General features: G+C 39.1%; 1 protein-coding gene across 1 annotated transcript in view; it reads left to right on the top strand.

Moving 5' to 3' along the window:
- The window catches only part of GIPC2 (GIPC PDZ domain containing family member 2), an 87,576-nt gene that overhangs the window by 65,253 nt on the left and 9,685 nt on the right, over positions 1-12,638 (top strand). The window contains exon 5 of the mRNA XM_081225186.1: positions 832-913. Within this exon, the coding sequence (XP_081081312.1) occupies positions 832-913 (82 nt within the window). The remainder of the gene's footprint in view (positions 1-831; positions 914-12,638) is intronic.

The following is a 12,638-nucleotide window of genomic DNA, read 5'->3' as shown; positions in this document are numbered from 1 at the left end:
AATGGCACACAATGTAAAACTTGTGAACTGTTTATTTCTGGAATTTTCCATATAATATTTTTGGACCTCAATTGACTGAGGTAACTGAAACTGAGGAAAGCAAGACCATAGATAAGGGGGGACTTCTGTCCAATAAAATTAATAAAAAATAGATATTAGGGATATGTGTTCAGAGTGTTTTACTCTTGGGGTGAGCTGTTAATGCATGTGGCCTGCATGAAGACCAAAGCCCTATTCAAGGCATACAGGACTCCTTAAGATCTAGTCATGTTTGGCGCTATGATTCCCATCACATGGGACTTCTTGCAGTCCTTTAACCCACTGTACGCTTTTATAAGACTCTGCAACCTCACATAGACTTTGTGTATATATTGCCTTCTACTTTCAGTGTCTGCTTCTGCTTATCTGACGCCAGTTCATTTTGAAAACACACTTCTTAAGTCACCTTTCTGAAGTCTTCCTGGACACTTAGAGATTTAAATTTACTTCTCCTGTGATGCCTCTTTGCCTTTGACATCCTTTAGAAATTGTCCTTATTATTGTTAAATAGCTATTAATTTTCACATCTGTCTCCCTTCTAGACTGCTAGCTGCTTGGAGACTGTTCTGGCTTTTCTCCTTTGAATCTATAATACTTAACACAAACACCAAAAATATTTACTATATTGATTTGTATTGAGTTGCAGTGCACATTCTAGATATATTTCCATTCAAGTTAGCTGAAGTACACAACCAAGAACTGGCTCCACATCAGGTTTCCCCCTATGTATGCCTCGACATTCAAGAGATTATACATAAAAATATGATTTTATTTCTCTTTTCTTTGATAAAGCCCTCTGAAACCAAAGCAGAGGCGATTGGAAAGGTTGATGATCTTCTTGAATTGTACATGGGAATTCGAGATATCGATTTAGGTAAGATTACACTATTCAAAAAAGTCTTATGTCTTAATTTGATGGAACTTAATGCTTATTTGTGTCTTGCTTGCATCTATTGTCACTTATATTTTTCAAGATAAACAGTATTTGTGTAGTGATGAAAAGCATAATGAAAATAAAGATAAATAAAAATGAAAAGAACACCTGGCCTTTACCCCTTATTAGTTGTGAGGCCTCAAAGCCAAGTCAACTTTCCTAAACTTCAGGGTTTTTTTTTTTTTACAGGAAAATGTTCATTTTATCTATTTAAAAAAATTGAAGTATAGTTGATTTACAATACTGTGTTAGTTTCAGGTGTACAGCAAAGTGATTCAGTTATATATATATATATATATATATATATTTTTTTTTTTTTTTTTCAGATTCTTTTCCATTATAGGTTATTAAAAGAATTGAATATAGTTCCCTGTGCTATATAGTAGATCCTTGTTGTTTATCTATTTTATGTATAGTAGTGTGTATCTATTAATCCCAAACTCCTAATTTATCCCTCCCTCCCTTTTTCCCTTTGGTAACTGTAAGTTTGTTTTCTATGTCTGTGAGTCTGTTTCTGTTTTGTAAATTAGTTCATTTGTATTATTTTTTAGATTCTACATATAAGTGATATCATATTTTTCTTTATCTTACTTCCACCCATGTTGTTGCAAATGGCAATATTTCATTCTTTTTTTATGGCTGAGTAGTAATATATCTATATCTATCACATCTTCTTTATCCATTCATCTGCCAATGGACACTTACATTGCTTCCATGTCTTGGCTATTGTAAATAGTGCTGCTATAAACATTGGTGTGCATGTATCTTTTTGAATTAGAGTTTTCATCTTTTCCAGTATATGCCCAGTAATGGGATTGCAGGATCATATGATAGCTCTATATTTAGTTTTTTAAGGAACCTCCATACTGTTTTCCAAGTGGCTGCACCAATTTACATTCCCACCAACAATGTAGGAGGGTTCCTTTTTCTCCACACCCTCTCCAGCACTTATTATTTGTAGACTTGTTTTTTGGCTGTGCTGTGCAGCATGAGGAATCTTAGTTCCCTGACCAGGGATTGAAACCATGCCCCTTGCATTGGGGGCACAGAGTCTTAACCACTGGACTGCCAGGGAAGTCCCCTATTATTTGTAGACTTTTTAATCATGGCCATTATGACCGATGTGAGGTGATAACTCATTGTAATTTTGATTTGCATTTCTCTACTAATTAGTCATGTTGAGCATCTCTTCATGTGCCTGTTGACCATCTGTATGTCTTCTTTGGAGAAATGCCTATTTAGGTTTTCTGCCCATTTTTTGATTGGGTTGTTTGTTTTTTTGGTATTGAGTTGTACAGGCTGTTTTAAACTTCAGTTTTTAACCGATAAATAATATTTCCTACATAAGCAGTTTTATGGATTTAAAAATATATTGATGATAGATGTTGACTTACTGTGGTGATGATTTCATAATATATACATATATTAAGATATATATGAAAAAATTTTGTAAATGATACATATGAAAAGTATTTAATACATCAGATTTAATGGACAAATTGTGTATTTATTACAATATTAAAGTTGTGCCCCATTTAATAAGATTACTGAAACCTTGTGAACAATGAATCAAATATGAAGAAAGCAGACACACTTGGCATGTGACGAACAAGGGCATTTGAGCAGTTGAATTTCTGTGTATTTCTTTATTTTATTTTATTTTATTTATTTATTTATTTATTTTTTTAATTTTTTTTAATTTACTTATTTATTTCTGGCCGCATTGGGCCTTTGTTGCTGCATGTAGGCTTTCTCTAGTTACGGTGAGCGGGGGCCACTCTTCGTTGTGGTGTGCGGGCTTCTCATTGCGGTGGCTTCTCTTGTTGCGGAGCACAGGCTCCAGACGCGCAGGCTCAGTAGTTGTGGCTCACGGGCCTAGTTGCTCTGCGGCATGTGGGACCTTCCCGGACCAGGGCTCGAACCCGTATCCCCTGCATCGGCAGGCAGATTCTCAACCACTGCGCCACCAGGGAAGCCCTCTTTATTTTATTTTTTAAAAATTTTATTTATTTTATTTTTGGCTGCGATGGGTCTTCGTTGCTGCATGCGGGCTTTCTCTAGTTGCAGTGAGCAGGGCTACTCTTCATTGCTTTGTGCAGGTGTCTCATTGCGGTGGCTTCTCTTGTGCGGAGCATGGGCTCTAGGCGTGTGGGCTTCAGTAGTTGTGGCTCACGGGCTCTAGAGCACAGGCTCAGTAGTTGTGGCACATGGGCTTAGTTGCTCCACAGCATGTGGGATCTTCCCAGACCAGTGCTCGAACACATGTCCCCTGCATTAGCAGGCAGATTCTTAACCGCTGCGCCACCAGGGAAGCCCTCTGTGTATTTCTTATGTCATCATTAGGATGTCAGTATCTTGATCTCTCAGTTAAGACTCTATCAATTGCAAATAACAAATGAAACAAAACAAAACTCAACAAATCTAATTCCAACTGGCTTAAGGGAATGTTAAGCCAGGGAAATGTTCTGGTTCTTCTAGCTGAAAATTCCAGAGGTAGATCTTGGCTTCAGAAATGGTTAGAACTGGAGTTCTCATGCTGTCATCAGGATGTGGTTTCTCTTCTCTCAATTCTGGCTTCATTTCAGATCCCCATGTTATCCCCTGGTAGCTTCAGGCCCTCCCTCATAGAGCCCAAATGACAGCCATGGCTCCACCCTCTACATCTTCTTGGTGGCAAGCACAGTGGGAGAGAGGGAGGGCCTTTTCCAAATCATTCAAACAAAATGCTCAGGATCGTCTCTGATTGTCTCAAGTGAACTAGTCACAGAGGTCAGGGAGGTGGTTAGGTCTGGGTCAAATGCTCTACCTATGCAACAGAGAGTGACTCTGAAATACAAGGGCTGAGATTGTGAAGGGCCTGGTCCCTCCAGTGTAGAAGCAAGATGATAAATGTTCCCTTAAGAAGGGCAGGTGGATGCTGGGTGGGGAAAGAGTGAATGAGCATGCTAGTGGTGGGGTGTGTGCCTGCATGCATCTGTGTGTGTGGGCATGGGTGAATTTGTATCAGGTACTTAGTAAGTTTTTTAAAGTCAAAGACTGGGACTATTTTGTTTACTTGCTACCAGGGAAAGTATTTTACTTTACATTAGCTAGAAGTATTTAAAACTCATTCTTCCTTTTCTACTTCTACTCATTTTCCTTTTTCCTTACAGAGTTTATTCTTATTTTTTTCTAGCCTATCTGAACTTTAAAAATAAAATTTTTATGTTGGCTGTGCAGATGATGTCTGTAATTGAAAAAAGTGATACTCTTTTCTAGCTCCTTTAAGCGAAATATAAAATTTGCATATAATAGATCCTTGCTACACACGACACGAAGTTAAAGCTGAGATGATCCTATAGAAAGCAAGTGTTTTAAAATGTTTCTCCCAATCTGTTTGTATTTGGAAAAATAAAGAGATTTGCATAAATGATATGGGCCTGTGACAGTTATGCAAATGAACTTGCAAATGAGAGTAAAAGGGATTTAGAGATGGTGGTGCTCTTAAACTCAGGTAGTATTTGTTAGGAGAGTAATATGAAATATCTCTATTCAATTGAGAAGTTTTAAAATTGTATACTGTATAAATATTATAAGATTCAGGAACTAGGGTATCAGTTGCTGGATCTTGAGCTTTAGGAGAATCATACTTTTCAAAGGTGAGAACTTAAAGCAGTGCTCAACTTTAGAACTTAATTTTGGGCATAGGTCTTATAGCTACTTAAGTATAAATTGGGCATAATTAAATAAATCATATTTAATAATAAATCTTTTGTTATTAAAATATACAAATATACAGGGAAGAGTGTTGGGCAATGGTACAAGTAATTATAAATGAATTAAGAAAGTTCTTTTTTTATAGATTTATTTATTTAATTAATTTTTTGGCTGCATTGGGTCTTCGTGCTGCTTGTGGGCTTTTTCTAGCTGTGGCGAGCAGAGGGCTACTCTTCGTTGCGGTGCACAGGCTTGTCATTGTGGTGGCTTCTCTCGTTGCAGGGCACAGGCTCTAGGTGTGCAGGCTTCAGTAGTTGTGGCACATGGGCTTCAGTAGTTGTGGCTCGTGGGCTCTAGAGCGCAGGCTCAGTAGTTGTGGCACATGGGCTTAGTTGCTTCGCAGCATGTGGGGTCTTCCTGGACCAGGTCTCGAACCTGTATGCCCTTCATTGGCTGGCAGATTCTTAACCACTGCGACACCAGGGAAGCCCAAGAAAGTTCTTTAAAGATCAATTTTCTTTCACTTTGACAAATTCAGAGCACTAAACATTCCTCACAAATTCCTTGTAAATTAACTAGTAATCCCTTTATAAAGTTAATTAATCAAATTCCTCCAATGGCATAAAAATCATTATTATTATACATGATTAGCAATGTGATTAGTCACCTAGGGAGGTAAAGTTTAAGGAAAGTAATTATTTTGAGAATGTGAACCATTGTTGAATTAGGAATTTCTCTCATTATTCAGATCTGATTAGCATGAAATATGACTCACAAATATGACACTGATTCAACAGACAAATGAATATATTTACTTGTTTGTATTCCAAGCATTTCTTAGCTTTCAGAAATGTTGTCTTAATGCAAATTACATTGATATCACGTTATTTTCGAGTTAATATGTTTTTTCAGAAAACTTAAAAAGTAATATGGCAGTAAAATGACTAAAACCCAAAACACTATCCTCAAAAAAGGATTGGGATGTATTTACCATTTGAAAATGGAAAACAATTCAAATGGGTTTATGTAGAAGTAACCCTGAATGGGATAGTCGTTCATTTGGTTGTAAAGTTGTGAGCTATTTCACAACCAACCGAATGCCAGCCAATGTGGCTTGCCTTGGAATGTTACCCATGGGGGAAACTGGTTTCTGGAAGATTTTAAGTCCTGTAAGACTCTAGATGGGGTGGACCTAACTTAAAGGAAAGTTGTGTCATATAAGTTTCTTCATGAATATTTAAGGCCATTGTGTAAATTGTATATGGAACTACACTATTTTCTGATGATACCAACTTAGGAGTTTGGGGATCATCCCAGCAACTTCAGAATTTTAGGATTTCTAATTTATAAAGAGATCCAAGTGGGGGGGACCTTCAAGATGGCAGAGGAGTAACACTTGGAGATCACCTTCCTCCCCCAAAATACATAAAAAATACATCTACATGTGGAACAACTCCTACAGAACACTTACTGAATGCTGGCAGAAGACTTCAGACTTTCCAAAAGGCAAGAAACTCCCCACGTACCTGGGTAGGGCAAAAGAAAAGGAAAAAACAGAGGCAAAAGAATAGGGATGGGACCTGCAACTCTGGGAGGGAGCTGTGAAGGAGGAAAAGTTTCCACACACTAGGAAGACCCTTCACTGGTGGAGACGGGGGTGGGGGGCGGTGGGCAGGTGGTGGTGGGGAAGATTTGGAGCCACGGAGGAGAGCACAGCAACAGGGGTGAGGAGGGCAAAGCGGAGAGATTCCTGCACAGAGGATCAGTGCTGACCAACACTCACCAGCCTGAGAGGCTTGTCTGCTTACACACTGGGGCGGGTGGAGTCTGGGAGCTGAGGCTCGGGCTCTGGATGTCAGATCCCAAGGAGAGGACTGGGGTTGGCTGGGTGAACACAGCCTTAAGGGGGCTAGTGTGCCATAGCTAGCGGGAAGGGACTCTGGGAAAAAGTCTGGACCAGCCTAAGAGGCAAGAGACCATTGTTTCAGGGTGTGCGAGGAGAAGGGGATTCCTTCCCTGTCTGCCCACAGAAGGCAGAGCACTGCCTAAACGAGCTCCAGAGACGGGCGTGAGCCACAGCTATCAGCATGGACCTCAGAGACGGGCATGAAACGCTAAGGCTGCTGCTGCAGCCACCAAGAAGCCTGTGTGCAAACACAGGTCAGTATCCACACCGCCTTGGGAGCCTGTGCAGCCCGCCACTGCCAGGGTCCCGTGATCCAGGGACAACTTCCCTGGGAGATCACACAGTGCACCTCAGGCTGTTGCAACATCATGGTGGCCTCTGCCGCCACAGGCTCACCCTGCACTCCGTACCCCTCCCTCCCCCAAGCCTGAGTGAACCAGAGACGCCTAATCAGCCGCTTCTTCAAGCCCTTCCTGTCTGGGTGGAAACAGAAGCCTGAGGGTGACCTGCACGCAGAGGTGGGGCCAAAACCAAAGCATTAAATGCACCAACATTTGAATTATAGGGGTCCCAGAAGAAGAAGAGGAAAAGAAAGGGTCTGAGAAAATATTTGTAGAGATTATAGTTGAAAACTTCCCTAACATGGGAAAGGAAATAGTCAATCAAGTCCAGGAAGTGCAGAGAGTCCCATACAGGATAAATCCAAGGAGAAACATGCCAAGACACATATTAATCAGACTATCAAAAATTAAATACCAAGGAAAATATTAAAAGCAGCAAGGGAAAAGCAGCAAATAACATACAAAGGAGTCCTCATAAGGTTAACAGTTGATCTTTCAGCAGAAACTCTGCAAGCCAGAAGGAAGTAGCAAGACATATTTAAAGTGATGAAAGGGAAAAACCTACACCCAAGATTACTCTACCCAGCAAGGATCTCATTCAGATTCAACGGATAAATTAAAACCTTTACAGACAAGCAAAAGCTAAGAGAATTCAGCACCAAGAAACCAGCTGTACAACAAAGGCTAAAGGGACTTCTCTAGACAGGAAACACAAGAAAAGGAAAAGACCTACAAAACAAACCCAAAAAATGAACAAAAGGGTAATAGGAACATACATATCGATAACTACCTTAAATGCAGATGCATTAAGTGCTCCAACCAAAAGACATAGACTGGCTGAATGGATACAAAAACAAGACCCGTAAATATGCTGTCTGTAAGGGATCAACTTCAGACCCAGGGACACATACAGACTGAAAGTGAAAAAGATATTCCATGCAAATGGAAATCCAAAGAAAGCTGACATAGCAATTCTCATATCAGACAAAATAGACTTTAAAACAAAGACTATTACAAGAGACAAGAAGGACACTACATAATGATCAAGGGATCAATCCAAGAAGAAGATATAACAGTTGTAAATATTTACGCACCCAACATAGGAGCACCTGAATACATAAGAAGAATGCTAACAGCCATAAAAGGGGAAATTGACAGTAACACAATCATAGTAGGGTACTTTAACACCTCACTTTCACCAATGGACAGATCATACAAAATGAAAATAAATAAGGAAACACAAGCTTTAAATGACACATTAAAGAAGATGGACTTAATTGATATTTGTAGGACATTCCATCCAAAAACAACAGAATACACTTTCTTCTCAAGGACTCATGGAACATTCTCCAGGATAGATCATATCTTGGGTCACAAATCAAGCCTTGATAAATTTAAGAAAATTGAAATCGTATCAAGTATCTTTTCCAAACACAACACTATGAGACTAGATATCAATTACAGGAAAAAAAACTGTAAAAAATAAAAACACATGGAGACTAATAATATGCTACTAAATAACCAAAAGGTCACTGAAGATATCAAAGGGGAAATAAAAAAATACCTGAAAAATTTACAATGAAAACACAATGACCCAAAACCTATGGGATGTAACAAAAGCAGTTCTAAAAGGGAAGTTTATAGCAATACAATCCTACCTCAAGAAATATCTCAAATAAACAACCTAACCTTACACCTAAAACAATTAGAGAAAGAAGAACAAGAATACCCCAAAGTTAGCAGAAGGAAAAAACTCATAAAGATCAGATCAGAAATAAATGAAAAAGAAATGAAGGAAACAATAGCAAAGATCAATAAAGCTAAAAGCTGGTTCTTCGAGAAGATAAACAAAATTGATAAAACATTAGCCAGACTCATCAAGAAAAAAAGGAAGAAGACTCAAATCAACAGAATTAGAAATGAAAAAGGAGAAGTAACAACTGACACTGCTGAAATACAGAGAATCATGAGGGATTACTACAAACAACTATATGCCAATAAAATGGGCAACCTGGAAGAAATGGACAAATTCTTAGAAATGCACAACCTTCTGAGGCTGAACCAAGAAGAAATAGAAAACATAAACAGACCAATCACAAGCACTAAAATTGAAACTGTGATTAAAAATCTTCCAGCATACAAAAGGCCAGGACCAGATGGCTTCACAGGTGAATTCTTTCAAATATTTAGAGAAGAGCTAACACCTATCTTTCTCAAAGTCTTCCAAAATATAGCAGAGGGAGGAACACTCCCAAACTCATTCTACGAGGCCACCATCACCCTGATACCAAAACCAGACAAAGATGTCACAAAGAAAGAAAACTACAGGCCAATATCTCTGATGAACATCGATGCAAAAATCCTCAACAAAATACTAGCAAACAGAATCCAGCAGCACATTAAAAGGATCATACACCATGATCAAGTGGGGTTTATCCCAGGAATGCAAGGATTCTTCAATATACCCAAATCAATCAATGTGATATACCATATTAAAAAACTGAAGGATGAAAACCCTATGATCATCTCAATAGATGCAGAAAAAGCTTTCAACAAAATTCAACAGCCATTTATGATAAAAACCCTCTAGAAAGTAGGCATAGAGGGAACTTACCTCAACATAATAAAGACCATATGTGAGAAACCCACAGCCAACATTGTTCTCAGTGGTGAAAACCTGAAACCATTTCCTCTAAAATCAGGATCAAGACAAGGTTGCCCACTCTCACCACTCTTTTTTTTTTTCTTTTTGCGGGCCTCTCACTGTTGTGGCCTCTCGCGTTGCGGAGCACAGGCTCCGGACGCGCAGGCCCAGCAGCCATGGCTCACGGGCCCAGCCGCTGCGCGGCATATGGGATCCTCCCAGACCGGGGCACAAACCCGTATCCCCTGCATCGGCAGGCGGACTCTCAACCACTGCGCCACCAGGGAGGCCCTCACCACTCTTATTCAACATAGTTTTGGAAGTTTTAGCCACAGCAGTCAGAAAAGAAAACAAAATAAAAGGAATCCAAATCAGAAAAGAATTAAAGCTGTCAATGTTTGAAGATGACATGATACTATACATAGAGAATCCTAAAGATGCTACCAGAAAACTACTAGAGGTAATCAGTGAATTTGGTAAAGTAGCAGGATACACAACTAATGCACAGAAATCTCATGTATCCCTATACATTAATGATGAAAAATCTGAAAGAGAAATTAAGAAAACACTCCCATTTACCATTGCAACAAAAAGAATAAAATACCTAGCAATAAACCTACCTAAGGAGACAAAAGACATGTATGCAGAAAACTACAAAACACTGATGAAAGAAATTAAAGATGATACAAACAGATGGAGAGGAATACCATGTTCTTGGATTGGAAGAATCAACATTGTGAAAATGACTGTACTACCCAAAGCAGTCTACAGACTCAGTGCAATCCCTTTCAAACTACCAGTGGCATTTTTCACAGAACTATAACAAAATTTCACAATTTGTATGGAAGCACAAAAGACCCCAAATAGCCAAAGCAATCTTGAGAAAGAAAAACGGAGCTGGAGGAATCAGGCTCCCTGACTTCAGACTATACTACAAAGCTACAGTAATCAAGACAGTATGGTACTTGCACAGAAACAGAAATATAGATCAATGGAAGAGGATAGAAAGCCCAGAGATAAACCCACGCATGTTTGGTCACCTTATTTTTGATAAAGGAGGCAAGAATATACAATTCAGAAAAGACAGGTTCTTAAGTGGTGCTGGGAAAACTGGACAGGTACATGTAAAAGAATGAGATTGGGACCCTCCATAACATCATACACAAAAATAAACTCAAAATGGATTAAGGACCTAAATGTAAGGCCAGACACTATAAAACTCTTCGAGGAAAACGTAGGCAGAATGCTCTGTGACACAAGTCACAGCAAGATCCTTTTTGACCCACCTCCTAGAGAAATGGAAATAAAAACAAATAAACAAATGGGACCTAATGAAACTTAAAGGCTTTTTGCACAGTAAAGGAAACCATAAGCAAGATGAAAAAACAACCCACAGAATGGGAGAAAATATTTGCAAATGAAGCAACTGACAAAGGATTAATCTCCAAAATATACAAGCAGCTCATGCGGCTCAATATCAAAAAAACAAACAAACCAATCCGAAAATGGGCAGAAGACGTAAATAGACATTTCTCCAAAGAAGATATACAGATTGCCAACAAACACATGAAAGGATGATCAACATCACTAATCATTAGAGAAATGCAAATCAAAACTACAATGAGGTATCACCTCACAGCAGTCAGAATGGCCATCATGAAAAAAATCTACAAACAATAACTGCTGGAGAGGGTGTGGAGAAAAGGGAACCCTCTTGCACTGTTGTTGAGAATGTAAATTGATATAGTCACTATGGAGAATGGTATGGAGATTCCTTAAAAAACTAAAAATAGAACTACCATATGACCCAGCAATCCAACTACTGGGCATATCCCCTGAGAAAATCATAATTCAAAAGAGTCAGGTACCACAGTGTTTGCAGCACTATTTAGAATAGGTGGTACATGGAAGCAACCTAAGTGTTCATCAACAGATGAATGGATAGAGAAGATGTGGCACATATATACAATGGAATATTACTCAGCCATAAAAAGAAATGAAATTGAGTTATTTGTAGTGAGGTGGATGGACCTAGAGTCTGTCATACAGAGTGAAGTAAGTCAGAAAGAGAAAATACCATATGCTAACACATATATATGGAGTCTAAAAAAAAAAGAAAAAGTTTCTGAAGAACCTAGGGGCAGGACAGTAATAAAGACACAGACGTAGAGAATGGACCTGAGGGCACAGGGAGGGGGAAGGGTAAGCTGGGACAGAGATAGTAGCATTTACATATACACTGCCAAATGTAAAATTGATAGGTAGTGGGAAGCAGCTACATAGCACAGGGAGATCAGCTCGGTGCTTTGTGACCACCTAGAGGGGTGGGATAGGGAGAGTGGGAGGGAGACGCAAGAGGGAGGGGATACGGGGATATATGTATACATATAGCTGATTCACTTTGTTATACAGCAGAAACTAACACAACATTGTAAACAATTATACTCCAATAAAGATGTTAAAAAAATTAATGTTATTGCTAATGAAGTTTATCATTATAAAAGTAAAAATGAAAATCCTTAAAAAAAGAGATCCAGAAATATGTGGAAAGGAATTTGAATGATAGTTTCTCAGTAATGTTTTCCTGTAAAATCTTTTATAGGTCTTTTAAACGTATATGATAATATTATTTAGAGGTTATTACATTTTTTCCTAGGGTGATTTCTTTTTTCACTGAATTCAAAATAATGAACACTATGAAAAGTCATCCTTCTCAGATAAAGCCAATGAAATTTTGGAAATAGATTTTTCTTAAACATTCTGTATTTCCTGTATTTTTTTTGGCTTGCGGGCGTCTCACCCTTGTGGCCTCTTCCGTTGTGGAGCACAGGCTCCGGACGCGCAGGCTCAGCGGCCATGGCTCACGGGCCCAGCCGCTCTGAGGCATGTGGGTTCTTCCCGGACCGGGGCACGAACCCGTGTCCCCTGCATCAGCAGGCGGACTCTCAACCACTGCACCACCAGGGAAGCCCTGCCTGTGTTTTTTGATGTTTGACTAATGTATGAGTTGCTTGAAATGGGTCGACATTTATGAAAAGTCTTAGGGAAAGTAGGTGTTAAAGACTTTACATAGAAAGA

Source organism: Mesoplodon bidens, assembly GCF_964165515.1.
Source record: "Mesoplodon bidens genome assembly, chromosome: 2".
Classification (NCBI taxonomy): domain Eukaryota; kingdom Metazoa; phylum Chordata; class Mammalia; order Artiodactyla; family Ziphiidae; genus Mesoplodon; species Mesoplodon bidens.
The sequence above is the reverse complement of the archived record's forward strand: the minus strand, read 5'-3'. Positions and strand labels throughout refer to the sequence as shown.